Here is an 18730-nt window from a genome sequence, read left to right as displayed (position 1 = left end):
GCAGTAAGATTAGCGGTGAGAGGAATTATTTTTATATTTTTATGACGTTTTCCATTTCTCTTTAATTACACCAGCCTAAAGATATCAAAAGATACATACAGGAGTCACTTTTTTTTACTTATAATACATGTAGTTCTTACATACTTAATCATAAACTCTCGGAGACCTTCTACTTTTAGTGATGTAAAAACCTAAAACGCATGTACATATTTTGATTTTTGAGATAAAAAATACATACCACACAAAACATTTTAAGCTTCAAAATAATTGTATTAAATAAATAGTAAATCAAAAGTGTATCCTATAAAAACAAAGGCAATCATACCTATAATGCAGGTACGATCAAACAAATTATTGGCTGTAATTTTATACCATATTTAAGATAAATTGAAACCTTGTAAAATCTACTTAAATTGATACCATTTTATATTATACATTTTTATGATTTTATATTTTATTTTGCAATTTCTGCAAGAGTCATAAATAAAGGACCTTCATGCCAACAGTTTTCTTTGGGGTATATACAATAAAAATTTAATTATTTAAGTAAATCAGTAGATGGCACTAATTCATTAACTTCATGCATTTTGAACATGCATTTGACAGACATTATTCAATATAAGTTATATGAAGTAATCAGGCTAGAATATGTAACAAGCGGCCGTAGATTCTGAACTGATTTGTTTGTTTTTACATCACACATTTACAGCAACCTTCCAGCTTTACTGATGGTTTAAGACTTTAGGTGGTCCTTAAATACTTTTTTCAGGCAGTAGCAGGCACCTGAGTAGAATTACTGACCTACTGACATACAAGCTAGCTGGATAGCTCCCTCAAATGAAAAAATTCTGTAATCAATGGATCCAGTTTCAACAAGTTTCAAACTAAAGCATTGAGGGGCAAGTGATTCAAAGTCAGCAATTTTAACCACAAACACAAAAAGGATATCTTATAAAATATAATAAGACCTTGCTTTTTTTTTAGTTTTCATTAATCTAGTCGATGTACATTTTAACATCATTCATTTGTATTTATTCAAACATGTTTATATTGTTATACTTCCTGAATATAACACTCCAAGTCATTCTGATCCCAGTTTGGATCTACAGATATTTGGATACTTTACACCTAGTGATATAACCTCTATCAAAAGTGATGCACCTTGTAATCAAAGGACTTGATTATCTTTCATTCCTAAGCTTGTTTCTTATTAAAGTTATCATTCAGATTCATATGCTTTATTATATTAGTTTATACAAAATTTATTTTAGTTTGATTGTGTTACAACACTATTCATATAACAAATCCTTTAATTTCTTCAAATATAGCTTAACCAGTCTCTTTAAGTCTTTAACATATTATCGTGATATTCATATATCCATGAAATATAGAAGAATACACATCGAAACATCCATGTTCAAACTACCATTGTTACAAGAACTTTCCTCATGTAGCATCCATTGAGGAACTAGAACTTCCAGATTCTTCATCAGAGTCTGTCAATATTTCACCATTATTCTCTTTCACTATATTTTCAAGTTCATCATCTGACTCGAGTTCATTTTCAGATTCACCCTCCATTATATTATCATCTGTGCCTGGTTCCCTGTTTTCGTCATCATCATCACTGGCTGGTTCCACTCCTCCATTCCCTGCTTCAACACTATCTGATGCCTCCACAAATTTTCTCTTGGCCTTGGACAATGCAATTATATACTGGATACTATATTTATTGTGATCACATCTGAAAATTAATAGATAATTGATTACATTTTTTACCTTTATTTTCATTTTCAATGTTGGATTAATTATAAAAGGCTGACATTCAAGGTAGAAAAATAAACTATTTAAAACCTAGTTTGAGACCTGTTTCATATAAAATAAGTGTATTTGTCTATTATTAGATTTGCAATTACTAAGGTGAAGGGTAAAAAGATAAGAAGTGGGTAACTTTACTTCATGAGCTTACACAGGGGGCTCCATGACCAATTTGACTTTTAATCACTTATCCCTTATCAATGATCATTTGAACCCCCTACAGAAACTGTAAATAATTTTCAAGTCAGGCTGCTACTCTGCTACCATAGAGAATGCCGGTGGCTAAGCTCAAGTACTCTCTTATGTCTGAAACAATGCACAAAGGTGTCTTATACTGTCACATTAGTGCAGTAACAGAGTAAGTCCTTCAAACTTAAATACAAGTTAATCAGTTATTGCACTAAAGTGAAGAATTATGACCTTTTCAGTGTTAGAGTGACTGAGTCACATCAAATCCAACAACAAAGACACATGGTTAACAGCTGGTTGGATGGAGTGTTTAAGTACATTTGTGTTTAAGTACATGTATTTCACTTTCAACAACATAATTCATTGCCATTGAACAACTGCTCAATAACAAAGACAATATACTTAACTTGATATAAACAAGAAAACAAATAAAATATGTACATAATACACAAACATATAGAAGTACTCACATTTTCCCCAACTCCTCAGATTTACGTGTAACATTTTTCTGCATTGACCTCAGCGTGGCCATGACTTGTTGTGACCTTTGTTTTAACCTCGGTCCATGCTGCATGAGAAGCCTACTCGCCCATATCAGGTAGAATTCTATGTGTGCTGTTGATTCTATCATACCCGCCACAAACGACATCAACTTATCGACATAAACATCTGGTAGATTATCCACAATCACTTCAACTGAAATCATTTATTAAATTAATCAAACATGTTTGTTTAGAAATCACATTTTTGGGTAAAACTACTATCTTTAATAAAGACAAAAAAAATTACGAATTACAGTTAATCCATCTATAATATCATTCATCTCAAGTTCACTGAAATCAAAATCTTACATCCTTTAAAATATACATTATCTATTCTTGCTTAATTTAGCGATGCAAAATGCTAATGGGGCCCAACTAAAAACAATCCAAAACATATCTTACCATCAGAGACTGGTATATTTTCCAGCACTTCCTGTATCAGACTGTGCTCATTTAAACGAAAACTCAGCATCAGTGCAGTAGAGTGCTCTCCCTTTGCCAGTGTCTTCTTCACATTGGAGGGAGTAATATCAATGTCAAGGTCGAATGGATCAAACACAAGATTACTGTCTAATGAGTACATGAGAAGTCCTTCTGTTGTAGTAGCAGCCCAGGCCCTTCCTTTAAAAGAAAATTAAAAAGAAAGTCTGCATTGAAAAATATTTGTCTAATTTTTTAATTTTCTGCAATTTTTCAATGCCACAAATATATATGTACATATAAGGCCAACAATACATCTGTGTTACTATAATGCTTGCTATTCAAGCTTACATTTATAACTGAATTGAGTCAGTTTTCTACACAGAGAGGGTTTACTTATTTCAACTAATTTTGACCTCATAAAAATTTCATCTGGTACTGAAAAATATTTGATACCAACTAATTCATTTACTGGGGTACCTGCTACCCTCCCCCTATTCTCATCAGATAACTGTTACATGACATTATTAATTAACTTTTCAATATCAAGTAGGTTTTCACTTCAAATGTAAGGCTAATATGAAGTTCACCAAGATATTATGAACATAAAACAAGGCCATTATGCAAAAAGTACGGCCTTTATGAGAAAACTCAGCTTTTATGAGATCAGAGAATTTTGATTGGCTCTCCAGCTCTGCCATTATGAATTCATTTGTTTTTACATTGAAAAAAAGTCGCTGCAAGGTAGGTTTCCAAGACATTTTTAAAACAAGAATCTCATTTGCAATACCTCACAACAACAGGATTTCACATTAGTTATTTTTTTGTTCACTATATACATTGTATGTTAAGTTTTTTAGATTATGTGTAGTTATTAATAAAGTTGTCAATAATTAAGTGTTCTCATAATGGCCTTGTTATTGGGCTTTAGGCTGTCAAATAAGCCTTTGGCCTCAGGCTAATATGACAGTCTTCAGTCCAATAACAAGGCCATCATGAAAACACTTAATTATTCACATTATATTACGGTCTAAAATAGAACTTATCGTACCTGTTGGAGAAAATCTGACAGAAGAAACTCGAACTTCAGGTTTCCAGTGTCTTGACGACATGTCACCTTTCTTCACACCTGTGTGAATATATCAATCAATATTATATAGTATTGAAGATTGTTACTTATAAAACTTCATATACATGTGACAAATAATGATACACAAAATGTATGATTCTAATATACTAAATACATGCTAAAAATACATGAATAACTTTCACCAGAGGGTCATGACGGTACTTTAACAACTATCCTGGCAGTAAATTGCAAATATTTTTTACTATAATTATTAACTTTAATTATGCCCAGGCAATACTAAGTAGTAAATTTAACATACTTTTCCATTCTACACCTGTATGGTGCTGATCTGTCCCACACATATGACAGTATTGCTTTTGTCAGTAAACTATCAATCAACCAAATAATATGGAATTACACAAGTTCTCAAACCTTTCCATAAATTACATGCTTAAGGTTCCACTTTTCTTTTTCCCTAAAGTGTGGTACTGTAACCCAATTTATATTTTTGAATAAACATTTTTGCATTTTGCTGATGTTTAACATATTCTTAAACATTTATATACCTATTTTCCAAAACAAATTATTCTTGTATATGCACAATTGAGTAGTTGTCAAATTGACAATTATTTTTTGGCATTTTTCTGCAATGATCTTCAAAAAGTGAAACTATGAAAGGTTCATACAATGGGATAACAGTTAGCTTGTAGGTAAATGAATTGTGATCACAATTCAGGTCAACATTTTCTTTATTGACATGTATGGACAGTTTTGCTTCATTTCTTAACATGTTCATCCCTAAAATGATGGCTAATTTGGTATTTTTAAATTTTTAAATTATCAAGAGCTGTCGGTAGGACAGCAACACTCGACTATTCTTAGTGCTTGATAGTAAAAAAATGCTTGATAGAGTTACCTCCTCCTGTTTACAGGTTGGGGTCATGATGGTGAACAAGTGTGCAAAGTTTCAAAGCCATATGTCAATGGTCTTTGAAAATATTTGAACTATTACAAAAACTTTAACGTAAATTCTAAGTCGAAAAAGGGGCATAATTCTGTCAAAATGCTTGATAGAGTTACCTCCTCCTGTCTACAGGTTGGGGTCATGATGGTGAACAAGTGTGCAAAGTTTCAAAGCCATATGTCTATGGACTTTGAAAATATTTGAACTATTACAAAAACTTTAACAGAAGTGGTTACGCCGACGCTCGGGTGACTGCAATAGCTCTACTTATTCTTATCGAATAGTCGAGCTAAAAATAATTTTTAACGAAATAAAATTAAAATAAACCCGCTGCACATCATCAACATCCAGATATAAGAAAACTTTTTCACCAATTTGGTTGTGCCAGCTTATTTCCTTGCCACCTTGATTGCCACCGCCAAATAGAAAGAATATAAATAAGTCGCAAATAATCATTTGACTACAGTATTTTGTCCTTTTTTTTTTTGTTTATAAAAAAGTATTACCAGGTAAACTTAAATCTTTGCCCTCTTCAGAATCTACCAGGGAGAGACTACCAAACTCTGTCATCTTTCTCTTGTCCAAAAACTCCTACAATGTTAGGATAGAATTAATGTTTTCCCTAAGGAACCAAAAGGGACAAGCCAAAAACTCCTACAATATCAGGATAGAATTAATGTTTTCCCTGAGGAACCAAAAAGGACAAGCCAAAAACTCATACAATGTTAGGATAGAATTACTGTTTTTCCCTGCTGGAATCAAAAGTGATAAGCTTTTGCCACAAGTATCAATCCATGTTAGACTATACATTCTGTGCAGTCTGACCAGGCTCTATACTGTTAGCTGACTAACTTTCAATTTTCACCTTGCTACCCACAAAAATTAATAATAAACAGTTCCAAAAGTAGACAAAGTCTTGAAAATAAATTGAGCCAGTAAAGGGTTCATAATTTAGAATACTAGATAATCCAAGATGGAAATGAGCTTCTAAACAATTTTCATAACCAATGTTTACTTTCTTTAAAAACTTGCTGCAACAAAGAATTATTGTTTTTCATCACTATATTTGCAAATATTTTACCAAAAGACGAAAATTTTACCTCCATTCCATCAAACGACATGTTGCAGGTGATTTCAAATTTCTTGATGATCAACTGGTCCTCTACTGAGTATATACACACATTCTTTGACCTACCAGCAGCTAATATACATTTCCCATCAGCAGAGTAACATATAGTATTAAATGCCCTGAAATAAGGTAGTAATGAATCAATATGCACCCATAAGATAATCCTTAAGAAGAATTTAATTTAGTTGTAAACCAGTGTGTTGATATGGATGTAAAATATGATTATTTGATTCTCAGTACTGTTTTTTTTTTTAAACAACCAATTGCTAAGCTCTTCTTATTTTGCTTCTGAGCACAGTATTGAAATCGACCAATGACTGAACTCCTCTCATTTTAGACCAGTTCTCTATAACAAAAAAAAAAATGAATCAAGACCATACATTTTATGAACAAAAAGCCATTTATAAATTCTAATGGTGGATTTAGCAATAGGTGTGTAACTCTTACTTTCCAAATGCGGATTTTTTAGCAGTTATCTTCTCTTGTTCCTTTCTTGAGTATCCTACATCATGTCTCCCCTCAATGGACCCCACCTGTTTAGCCTGATGGGGCTCCCAGAAGGTGATCTGGGCATTCAACGTAGATACAGCAAGCTCTCCTCCATCGGGACGAAATGCCACTGCTAATACTGGAATAATTTTTAAGATAATTTTTATGCATTTTTTTCCAGATGATATGTACTGTTCCAAAAATTTATCTGATCACTTTGGTATTGGATAAATACTTAAGAAAAATTTAGCAATACTAGGGTCAAAATGTTATACAGTAGAACTTCTATGAGTCGAACTTCGATTAGTCGATTTTCTCGATGTGTCGAAGAAAAATTAAAGTCCCGACTTTTCCCCCTATATATTCCTTATAAAAACCTATTTATGAGTCGAGATTTTATGTGTCGAATTTTTCGATGTGTCGAAGTTTTTTCGTGGTCCGTGTTAAGTAAATCTAGTGCAATTTACCACAAATAAGTCGAAGTTGTTCGATTATTTTTACACCGTCGATCTCACACCTTCTCTGGTTGCGAAGACAATTTCCAATCAACTTGTGTGACAGGTGTTAATTACATAGCCGTGTGTTCAAACAGCCTTTGTTTGCGATAAAATGTGTGATAAAATGCTTTAATCGTTACTATTTTAATTGCCGTAGTGGTATTTGAAAGTAAACAGTAAGAACTACTTTCATTTGATTACATCCTTGACCCGGTGTCGCGTGAGAATAACACGCAAAATATATACTATAAGTTGGTTAAGTTATCGCCCTTTCGTATTGTTATGCCTTTTGTAACTCTTTTGCATACGTCAACGGGTAGTTCAAATAATTAGCCGTGAAAAACGTTATTTAACATGCTATATTTATCATTGTAAAATGTGAATATCAGATTAACGATGGAAAAACATGAAATAGGTTCGGTTATAGACTAGTCACGGGTCGAAATTTTGTCATGGAATTGAGAGCGATTCATGAGTCGAAGTCCCGATGTGTCGAAGTTTTTACGCAAGTCCCTTCAACTTCGACTTACCGAAGTTCTACTGTATATTCTGCACCAAGTTTTTTCCACTTGTTTCATTACTCTTGATACAATATTAGACCTATTAAATGATACTATTTTGTGTCTATTCGTTTATCACTTAGTTTTTTGTTTTGTTTATGATTGGGTTTTACGTCACACCGACACAGTATAGGTCATTTGGCGACGTTCCAGCTTTACTGGTGGAGGAAGACCTCAGGTGCCCTTCCATGCAATATTTCAGGGCCGAACGGGCACCTGAGTAGAACCACTGACGTTCTGTAAGCTAGGTTTATCAATGAAAATGTATAAAAAGGCCATGGAATACATATTAAGATATTCATCATAAACGAAACTGATTGTTCAAGTAAATATTTGAAAACTCAGTTTGAAGAGAGATTTTTCATTGTCTTCAAACAAACAGCCATATTAGCCGTGTCAAGAGCTTAAACTCATGTCTGAATGTCCAACCCCACCTCTTTCCCCATTATTCTAACACAGCTGACAATAACACAAATCCTTTAAAGGAAAATAAAAGCAGAACATACCGTCTGAGGAAACCTCCAATGTCTCTTTAGCACCTTTGTTATCAAATATATCCCATAACTTGACTGACTTATCCCAAGAGCCGGACGCCAGCAATGTCTCTGTTGGGCTGAAACTGAGACTGCTTACCGGCCCTTCATGACCAGCTAACACCTGAAATGGGAAACAGCACAGATTTGATTTCAACATATCTTAGAAGCAAAGAGTCAATTAAGCGAGCCTATTTTCAGCTTAACGCAACCTATGACCAGCCAGTACCATATAAGTCATATTTAAATTGATGTGAAATTTAATTGATGTTATCAGATATCTATACATCTAGGTGATGTCCAAAAATTAATTCAATATAAACATGTGTATACAAATAATTTAATATAAAATATTTCTGTTAATGTGACCATGACATCTGATGAGATAAGAGTAAGGTAACTGAGCACAAAACGTTGCTATAAAAGCACTTGTGCAAAGCCGAGTGGTTAGATAAAAGTAAGGTAACTGAGCACAAAACGTTGCTATAAAAAGCACTTGTGCAAAGCCGAGTGGTTAGCGCGTCAGGCTAGTAGTATAAAGATCAGTGCGCCCATTGTTTCCTTGAGCTACAAACTATACACTCATTGCACAGTATTGGTTGGTTCTAGAAACGATTCAAAAGCGTTTCTATAAGCTTATTGCTTCCAACACAATCAAACTAAACTAAATTCGATATACAGTAATGAATATTTTAAAATCCTTCTATGAGTAAAAGAAATAGAGCTTTGACATGCCTATACAGAGTCTGTTATCTAATCATCTAAATGTCTCCTTGAATTTTGAGATGTGAAACCAAAACTCGCATTTATATTACTTAAAAAAAACTAACCTCTAGAAGCCGTCCAGTCTGCATTGACCATACAAATATTTCAAATGTGTCCTGAGCCCCGGCACACACTAGATCTCCACTAGGGTCAATTGTAAGACACGAAAATTGTGCTGGGCGGGGCGACGTGAATGTGCGGAAATTTCGGTACCTGAAATATGATGCTTATGAAATCTTACATTTTCACATTGAACATATTTTGATTTCAATATACAATTTTTTAAATCATGCAATTTTCTGTATATTTAATAGACTTTTAGTAAATTCTCCAAATGTTCTTTGTTTCATGATAAAAATATAAGTTTAATAGACAAATGTTTAAATCACAAAAAAAAATTCATAAGTTGCAGCAGATATATGAATTTGAACATTAATAATACCTAGCTTTTGGAAATAATTTCATCTTGTTGCCACTTGAGCAAAAGAAAAATAAATAACAGTCAAGATCAGAGAAGAAAAACAAATAACAGTTAAGATCAGAGAAGAAAAACAAATAACAGTTAAGATCAGAGAAGAAAAACAAATAACAGTTAAGATCAGAGAAGAAAAACAAATAACAGTTAAGATCAGAGAAGAAAAACAAATAACAGTTAAGATCAGAGAAGAAAAACAAATAACAGTCAAGATCAGAGAACGCTGTTGTTGTTCGGTTTAGGGTCACACAAACACAACAATGTCATTAGCAATCATTCCTTTTACTTAGAAAGATAGGCCCTTGGTGGTCGCCCTCCCTGTATTGTTTCCAGCAAAATTTGGAGGCCTCCTCACATGCTAGAAAAAGCAGTAGAGCTAGGAAAGCAATTTTTTCAAACCATGAATACCTGTTCAGATCAAATGCCCGCACAGTGCCGTCTAGTGATGAGGATAGCACCACCTGTCCGTTCTGATTGAACACCACGCCTGTTATACCTCCGAGATGTTCTGTAAATGTCACAAAACAGAACCCACTACTAGTGTTCCATACCTTCACCTATAATTATACATAGATACCATCTTAAAACCATATATCTTCTCTTCATACTGAACTTTGTACATTTGAATAAAATAATTTATTGCATAGCAAAACATTATAGGATTTCGACATAATGAAGTACAGATAGCCATCAGTTTATAATCGTTCTACAGCAAAAACTTTTGAGCAAAATAAATGAATAGGGTGCATTTTTTTACTTTCTTGTGCTACTTCAATTAGAAAATTAAAAGTTGACCATGACAAATGAAACCATGTGTTTTACATATTGATCAAGAAATGGAGAATTGGTAAAGTTAATACCTAACAACTTCAAAGATTACTTTATATAAATAGCCAATCCATCTCAATCACTGAACTTATAAATAAATAACCTGGTTTAACATTACATATATTAATGTTAGAATATGATGAATCTGAATTTACTGCAATATTGATGAACAAAAACTTATTTTATTTCTCAATATTCAATACTGCATACAAATTTCTTCATTTTCATTCTATCATTATTGACAAAGATGTGTGATATCTGTTCAATCTACAAAGGTCACATTACCCTGATCAAACCCTTTACCTTCCCACATTACCCTGATCAAACCCCTTACCTTTCAACATTACCCTGATCAAACCCCTTACCTTCCCACATTACCCTGATCAAACCCCTTACCTTTCAACATTACCCTGATCAAACCCTTACCTTCCCACATTACCCTGATCAAACCCCTTACCTTTCAACATTGCCCTGATCAAACCCCTTACCTTTCAACATTACCCTGATCAAACCCTTTACCTTCCCACATTACCCTGATCAAACCCTTTACCTTTCAACATTACCCTGATCAAACCCCTTACCTTCCCACATTACCCTGATCAAACCCCTTACTTTCAACATTACCCTGATCAAACCCTTACCTTCCACATTACCCTGATCAAAACCCCTTACCTTTCAACATTACCCTGATCAAACCCTTTACCTTCCCACATTACCCTGATCAAACCCTTTACCTTTCAACATTACCCTGATCAAACCCCTTACCTTCCCACATTACCCTGATCAAACCCCTTACCTTTCAACATTACCCTGATCAAAACCCTTACCTTCCCACATTACCCTGATCAAACCCCTTACCTTTCAACATTGCCCTGATCAAACCCTTACCTTCCCTCATAGCCCTGATCAAACCCTTACCTTCCCACATTACCCTGATCAAACCCTTTACCTTCCCACATTACCCTGATCAAACCCCTTACCTTTCAACATTACCCTGATCAAACCCCTTACCTTCCCTCATAGCCCTGATTCAAACCCCTTACCTTTCAACATTGCCCTGATCAAACCCTTACCTTCCCTCATAGCCCTGATCAAACCCTTTACCTTCCCACATTGCCCTGATCAAACCCCTTACCTTCCCACATTACCCTGATCAAACCCCTTACCTTTCAACATTGCCCTAATCAAACCCTTTACCTTCCCTCATAGCCCTGATCAAACCCCTTACCTTCCCTCATAGCCCTGATCAAACCCTTTACCTTCCCACATTGCCCTGATCAAACCCCTTACCTTCCCACATTACCCTGATCAAACCCCTTACCTTTCAACATTGCCCTAATCAAACCCCTTACCTTCCCTCATAGCCCTGATCAAACCCTTTACCTTCCCACATTGCCCTGATCAAACCCCTTACCTTCCCACATTACCCTGATCAAACCCTTTACCTTCCCACATTGCCCTGATCAAACCCTTTACCTTCCCACATTACCCTGCTCAAACCCTTTACCTTCCTACATTGCCCTGATCAAACCCCTTACCTTCCCACATTACCCTGATCAAACCCCTTACCTTTCAACATTGCCCTAATCAAACCCCTTACCTTCCCACATTACCCTGATCAAACCCTTTACCTTCCCACATTGCCCTGATCAAACCCTTTACCTTCCCACATTACCCTGATCAAACCCTTTACCTTCCCACATTGCCCTGATCAAACCCCTTACCTTCCCACATTACCCTGATCAAACCCTTTACCTTCCACATTGCCCTGATCAAACCCTTTACCTTCCCACATTAACCCTGATCAAAACATTGCCCTGATCAAACCCCTTACCTTCCCACATTACCCTGATCAAACCCCTTACCTTTCAACATTACCCTTACCTTCCCACATTACCCTGATCAAACCCCTTACCTTTCAACATTGCCCTGATTCAAACCCCTTACCTTCCCTCATAGCCCTGATCAAACCCCTTACCTTCCCACATTACCCTGATCAAACCCTTTACCTTCCCACATTGCCCTGATCAAACCCCTTACCATCCCACATTGCCCTAATCAAACCTCTTAACCTTCCCACATTACCCTGATCAAACCCTTTACCTTCCCACATTACCCTGATCAAACCCTTTACCTTCCCACATTACCCTGATCAAACCTCTTACCTTCCCACATTGCCCTGATCAAACCCCTAACCTTCACACATTGCCCTGAACAAAGCCCTTACCTTCCCATCATCCCCTCCTGTAGCCAGGTTCTGTCCGTCTGGTGAGTACACAACACAATTCATGTTATTATAATGCCCTTGCTGCTTCAACACGTATGTCTCACTCTGCCATTCCCACACGAGAAGTTGACCGAGGCCCGAACATCCAAATGCTATCCAGTCACCTATCTTGTTGAAATCTACTGTTGCGATAGTCTTGTCTGAAATGCTAATTAAAGGAATTTGTTATTGGTTTATATTGATATTTATACAAGACTGCCAATCAGTATAATGAAGTTAGCTCTGAATTCTTCCTATATCATTTCAATATCTATATGTTACATTTCAAAACCTCAGTAAATATCAGTTATTCCATCTGACTTGAAAAAAAGAATTAAATGATTCAAATTTTAATCGTCTGAAACCTTGTAAAAAATCTAACTTATCAGTTTAACGTATTTTGGGGTTGGTTTTGACATTGCACCAACACTGTTATGGTCATATGCAACCTTCAAGCTTTACTGGTGGAGGAAGACCTCAGGTTCCCCTTCAACAGTATTTCAGGCACAAATAAGCAACTGAGTAGAACCACAGCCATTCTGTAAGCCAGTTGCATAGCTTCATCATGTGAAAGATTCCAAATGCCCTTGTGGGATTTGAACCAACAGGGGTGAGGGACAGGTGGTTTGAACTAATCAGTCACAGACACCCTAAGCTATCATTTTAAATTGACAACAATATAACAATGAACAGTACCTTAGTGAATGTATGAGGTTAAAATCTGGCATTTCATGAAGGAAGAAGACACCATCATCAAAACCGGTCACCAGTATATGTGTTGATTTATGATAAGCTGAGCTAGTAACAGTTCCTCGAGATGCCTTGTCCCCTCGTGCCTCTTTGTAGGAATGCCTGTGAAGAAAAAATGTGTATCTCAGGAATTATAATACTGCAGGTATGTAACAACCATTTTCATTGGACAGTTATCACATTTATATTTTCTATATACATAACTGCTTTTAATTCATAAAATATATAATTATCTTAATTAAAGAAATGTCCCCGAGTATTCTGAATTCAGTAAAGCGCCATTTTACCTAAGAGGCTGATACATAAAATCAATCAAAATAGCATAAAATCATGGGGAAATAATCATTATTATAGTCATCATCATCATTAATGTTATCATTATCAATGTCGAAATAATCATTATCATTATCACAATCATTATCAACATCATCATCATCACAATCATTATCAACATCATTGTCATCACTACCACAACTACCACCATCAACAACACCATCATCATTTGCAGCAGCACCATTATCATCATCATTACCATCATCATCAGTCATCAGTATCATCATCACTAACACAACCATCATCATCATCATCATCAACAACAACAACAATACCTGAGATGGGAACACATTGTCAACACAACTGCATTACATCATTCATGATCAAAAAACTTAAAAGTTGCTGTTGAGAGCTCCAAAATTTATTCAATTTTTAATATTTCATGAATTACCTGGCGGTTTTCTTATAAATCACTTTATCAACTTGCTTCATTTCTTCCTCTTTGCTCAATTTCACTTCTTTACCTGCAACAAAAAACAAACAAGAAAAAATTAAATTATGGTAATGAATAGTTCTGTATCTCAAATTACATTGGGGAAAAAACAACAGCTATCTGAATGGCAATGGATAGTTTTATAACTCAAATTCAATTTTCTATACTTTAAAACTTTGTTTACAACAAAGTTTATATTCTGGAATACTTTTGGAAAGGAATTTTTCTGGTTTAAGCAACTAAAACAAATAATTTACCCATGTAATGAAACTGTTTTGCCACAGACTAAACTTTTACTGAATAATAATACTATGTCATCTACATTTAAAGCTTCATTCACCACCAATGACCATTGGCTCCTCATATTGAAGTATAATTTCGCTCACTTTTATTTTTAGGTTCCCCATATGGCCCCTCATCTTCATCATCTGAGTTGACCTCAATTTTAGGCAGGTTTCCCTTTGGTGCCTCATAAGGTTTCAGTCCTGATAAGTCAGTATCACATTCCCATATGTTCAATCTACCATTAGCACTTATCGTATATAACTATGCCTATGTTAAGGAAACGTCACAGAAATAAATTATACAAATTTGGTATGATTTACCAGCTAAATGTTAACAGTGAAAATGACCTACTCTGTGCCTTTTTCCTTTTATACAAGTAGCTGGGGCAGTTTACAGGTGTCTTGGTAAGATTTTACTGAAATTATTGGTAAAATTTCTGCCAAATCACCTCCTACAACTTTGTTTCACAAGAAAATTCAGTTAAATCACCAATCTCCCTAAAATCAAATTTAAATTTTACTAAAGTTTTTTCTTCCCCTTTTGCCGAAAGACTATGTAAATGTTTACACATATTAAAGGGAAGGGCCCCTTTAACAGAAATTCTTGGTAAGATTTCACAGACATTTTATGATAAATTTTGCAATACAGAAAATATTGATAAGATTTTACACAAGGAAAACTTGGTAACATTTACATTTCCCAGAACATTACATTGGTAAAGGATACATCGAGAGAATCTTTCTCAAAGTAAGCTCCAACTATTTCGTCATTATGTCCTCCGATGGAATAGACGATCAGATTTCGTAAAATGTTGTGCCCCATACACTCTTGTGTTCATGTCTTTTGACCCCACACAGAAAAACTCTGAAAAATAAAGTACCAAAATGACATTCAAGCAAGTTACTGATTATATTCAAAAGATTTTAATGTTTTACAAACATGCCACATTTTTTTAGCATACACATATATTGTTACTCTAGTATTATCCGTCTAAAATAGCATAAAATCTAGTCTCATATACGAAATACTACACACAAATAATAGTGAGGTAAATTCTTATGCTTGTTTATTTGTTTGGTTTTAATGCCAATTTTCATACAGTTTAGTATGTAATATCTTGGCAACAGCTTTCTCTGGATAACTAGTGAGAAATTACCATTTTTACAGCAAGTGATGGAGTACTAAACCCAAATTCTTTCCGAATCAGAGAACAAGGATAAATAACCATTGGACTTAATAGGCGAGATCAACTGTCACAGAGAAATTTTGCACCCCCTCCCCAACACCCTTGGCCCCCCTTCCACCCTTGGCCCCCCTCCCCCCATGGGTATATACAGAGAAATTTTGCCCCACCTGAGTATATACAACCAGCATCCCCTAGTTTACAAATCCGATGTTTTCTCTATTGAGCTAAGTGGGCAGTTAAGTAAAATTTTTTAACAGACAGGAAAGATCTATCAAAATAAGAAATGCTTAAACAATAGGTCAGAGGAGTGTGATAAAATTAAAATAGGCAAAAATATCATTAACAGTGGAGGTTCATATCTCTTCATACAAACATCACATGTATAAAAGGTCATCTTGAAAAAATAATCACTAAAATTAAGTCCAAGGTTTGACTTAATATGTGTAAAATATTTTTGATAAATGTGTTTAGAAACTTTTTCAGTACCAGAAGTTTTCACTCAGGAGATAACGTGGGGTTCTTTTCCTCAGGATTTTGGGAACATGACCCATACCCATGGAATTAGGATTTTTAGCAATGTTTTGTTAAAAATTGGGAAAAACTGTATGACTGAAAATTTGCTGTGATTAAATGAATGCAAACAATCTCTGTCTAAGATGGTGTCTTCAAACATTTAAGTACTATAACAGTGAAAAGTAGATTTTTTATTCATTATTTTTCTTTTGTAACTTTCAATAGGGAATTTTTTTCCCTGTGAATTGGGAAAATAATATACTATTTTCAATTAGGAATATGACCAAATATCTGTCATTAAACAAGCAAAAAAATCCCTGTAATGTCAACAAAAGTACTACTAGATTGACAAACGAAATGTTACCTTGAGTCATCTGTCCAGTCAAGGCAAGTTGTTTCATCATAGGGTCCAAAGAAAGTCTTGTACAGAACAAATGGGTTATATTCTCTTGTCTTTCCCGGTGCATGAAAAACGACGACCTTATTCTCACGAGTAACTGCAAATTTACTGAAAAGAAGAATTAAATGGCCACCTAGAGAAATTTGTACTATAAATATATCATTACAAAGGTATATGTACCAATATTTTTGGTTTTTCACCATTTTCTAATATGTTAACTCATCTGTTATTTCTTACATGGGTTATATTTTTTGCCTAATCTTTTTAAAAGATTTTTTTTATAGAGTTCTTAGACTTTTTAAAACATACTGGCACTGTTATGTTCATATGGACATACATGTACACTTTTTGTAAACAAGCTTTACTAGTGGAGAAAGATATCTGTTGCAACTTTGTGTATTGTTTCAGCCAAGAACAGGCACCATTGTATAATCCCTAACAAAACAGTTTGATAAATAAATAACTTTTTCAAATTTAATTAAAAATGTATACAAAGGACACCATATGGTATCATTTTGAAGGAAATTCTATACATGACTTACAAAAATACCAAGTCTTCATACATATGAGTAGATCTGTCAAGTTAAAATTTAATTGTGTCAGTCCTTTGATACAGGTACTCATCTTTTTTAAAGGGACTCCACTGCTGTTTTTTGACAAGACAGGACTTGAAACATTTTTCCTGGACTTGTGTGCCAATTGATGAAGATCTGGACCAATAACTTGTGCAAATTTTCTTATCATTCCCTCAACTTGTTTTTTCCAGAATAATCATTTTTATTCTGCAAAACAACCCCAAAATCACTCAAATCCTGGTAAGAATCGCACTCATATTGATTTTAATTTTAATTCTGAGTATATTTCTTCGTTATTCTTAGCAGAGTTTTCCATTTCAAGTGCTTCGCTTGATTTTTGTAAGATTTTCAAAATTTTATGTTTTTAGGCATTCGGACCTCAGTGGAGTTCCTTTAATATTGTAGTAATTTATTCTTGTATAAAGTTTACATACCTCCCATCTGGACTAAACTTGATAGAATGTACTTTTCTGTGGAAATGGTATCTGTGTAGAATCGTCTTGCTGATTAAACTGCACAACAGAGCTTCACCATCTGAAATACACAAAGTAATGGTTATTTACAACAATTCACTATTCACAACTATAATAACAAGAATATTCGGTATGATAGCCTGCTCGCCTATTCTCAGTTTTGAAGCAACACTGTATAAAGGATACTATGCACAACAACTGAGATTTTTTTCTTTGAAAATAGTATGTGTTGTTATTTGAGTTAATTTGTATGCACAGTCCCTTGTCAAAATTTTTGCAAAAAGACAACTACCAATGGAAATGTGCTCCTTTTGCTTCATTTACAGAAAAATCTTAGCCTTTCAGAAAAATTCAGCTATTTTTATGTTCATACAGAATTTATTTTCGATCACGTAGGATAGGATCATATAGACACAATCTCGAACCAACCAGTATTGAGCAACGAGTGTAAATTTTCTTGCTCCAGGAAACATCAGCTCACCTCTGACAGGGTTTGAACCCATGAGGATAGCTATCCTTAGATTTGTCGTTCAAAGGGTTAACCACTCGCCCATACCATTACAATATTTTTTTTATATGAGAAATGAATCAATAAAACTAGAGTATTTGATTACTTGTATTCACAAAGCATGAAGTGTACATGTCAAAAAAAGAAAGTATTGCACAAGTTTACCATCATTTACAGCTATAAAAGTGTAGCCATCAGGAGATAATGCTATACAGGTTATGTTCATAGGAGCCTCTATTGGCAACGTCTCTGATTTGTTACTGTCGGGATAAAAAAATCACTATAATCAATTCAAAATTTGACAACACACATGTACCAGTACATATCATGCAATAGGTTTATGTGATATATTAATAGAAATAAGACAAATTACTCCAAATACTGTATTAGATTGATGAAAATCCTAACATTAATTTCTATTAAATATTATACAGGTAAAATGAGAAATGTGCATCAAAAAATGAAAAAAAACTTCCTAGGCAGAAAAATATATATCTGTTACTCAATTCACACTTACTTACATCATGTTTTTCACTCAGAGATAGCTGTTAGAAATTTGCACATTTTATTTTCCTTTGTTGTTTTTTTATTAATATGTTTATATATAGTTGCCGATTTGAAAATCATTTACATGTAGGCGAAAGTCTGTTGTTTTAAGTAGTTCATAAAAATACTGTATAGCAAAACAGTACAAAGAAGTTAATAACATTTCTTCAGCTTGAGATCAATG

The 18730-nt window shown here is 34.3% G+C and overlaps 1 protein-coding gene across 1 annotated transcript; it reads right to left on the bottom strand.

The window, feature by feature from the left end:
• Positions 1-346: 346 nt before the first annotated feature.
• Positions 347-15206, bottom strand: LOC132733741 (periodic tryptophan protein 2 homolog). Its single transcript, XM_060720415.1, has 15 exons — positions 15072-15206; positions 14447-14606; positions 14019-14091; positions 13241-13396; positions 12506-12713; positions 9859-10007; positions 9041-9188; positions 8184-8334; positions 6579-6759; positions 6103-6250; positions 5509-5593; positions 4021-4098; positions 2952-3170; positions 2478-2703; positions 347-1744 (listed from the first exon to the last, which is right to left on the bottom strand). Exons 1-15 carry the CDS (start codon positions 15165-15167, stop codon positions 1447-1449), a joined length of 2376 nt encoding a protein of 791 aa, XP_060576398.1. The 5' UTR covers positions 15168-15206; the 3' UTR covers positions 347-1446.
• Between the last annotated feature and the right edge of the window lie 3524 nt (positions 15207-18730).

This window comes from Ruditapes philippinarum, unplaced genomic scaffold, assembly GCF_026571515.1.
Source record: "Ruditapes philippinarum isolate M1 unplaced genomic scaffold, ASM2657151v2 ctg2384_1_1_1_1, whole genome shotgun sequence".
Classification (NCBI taxonomy): Eukaryota; Metazoa; Mollusca; class Bivalvia; order Venerida; family Veneridae; genus Ruditapes; species Ruditapes philippinarum.
The sequence above is the reverse complement of the archived record's forward strand: the minus strand, read 5'-3'. Positions and strand labels throughout refer to the sequence as shown.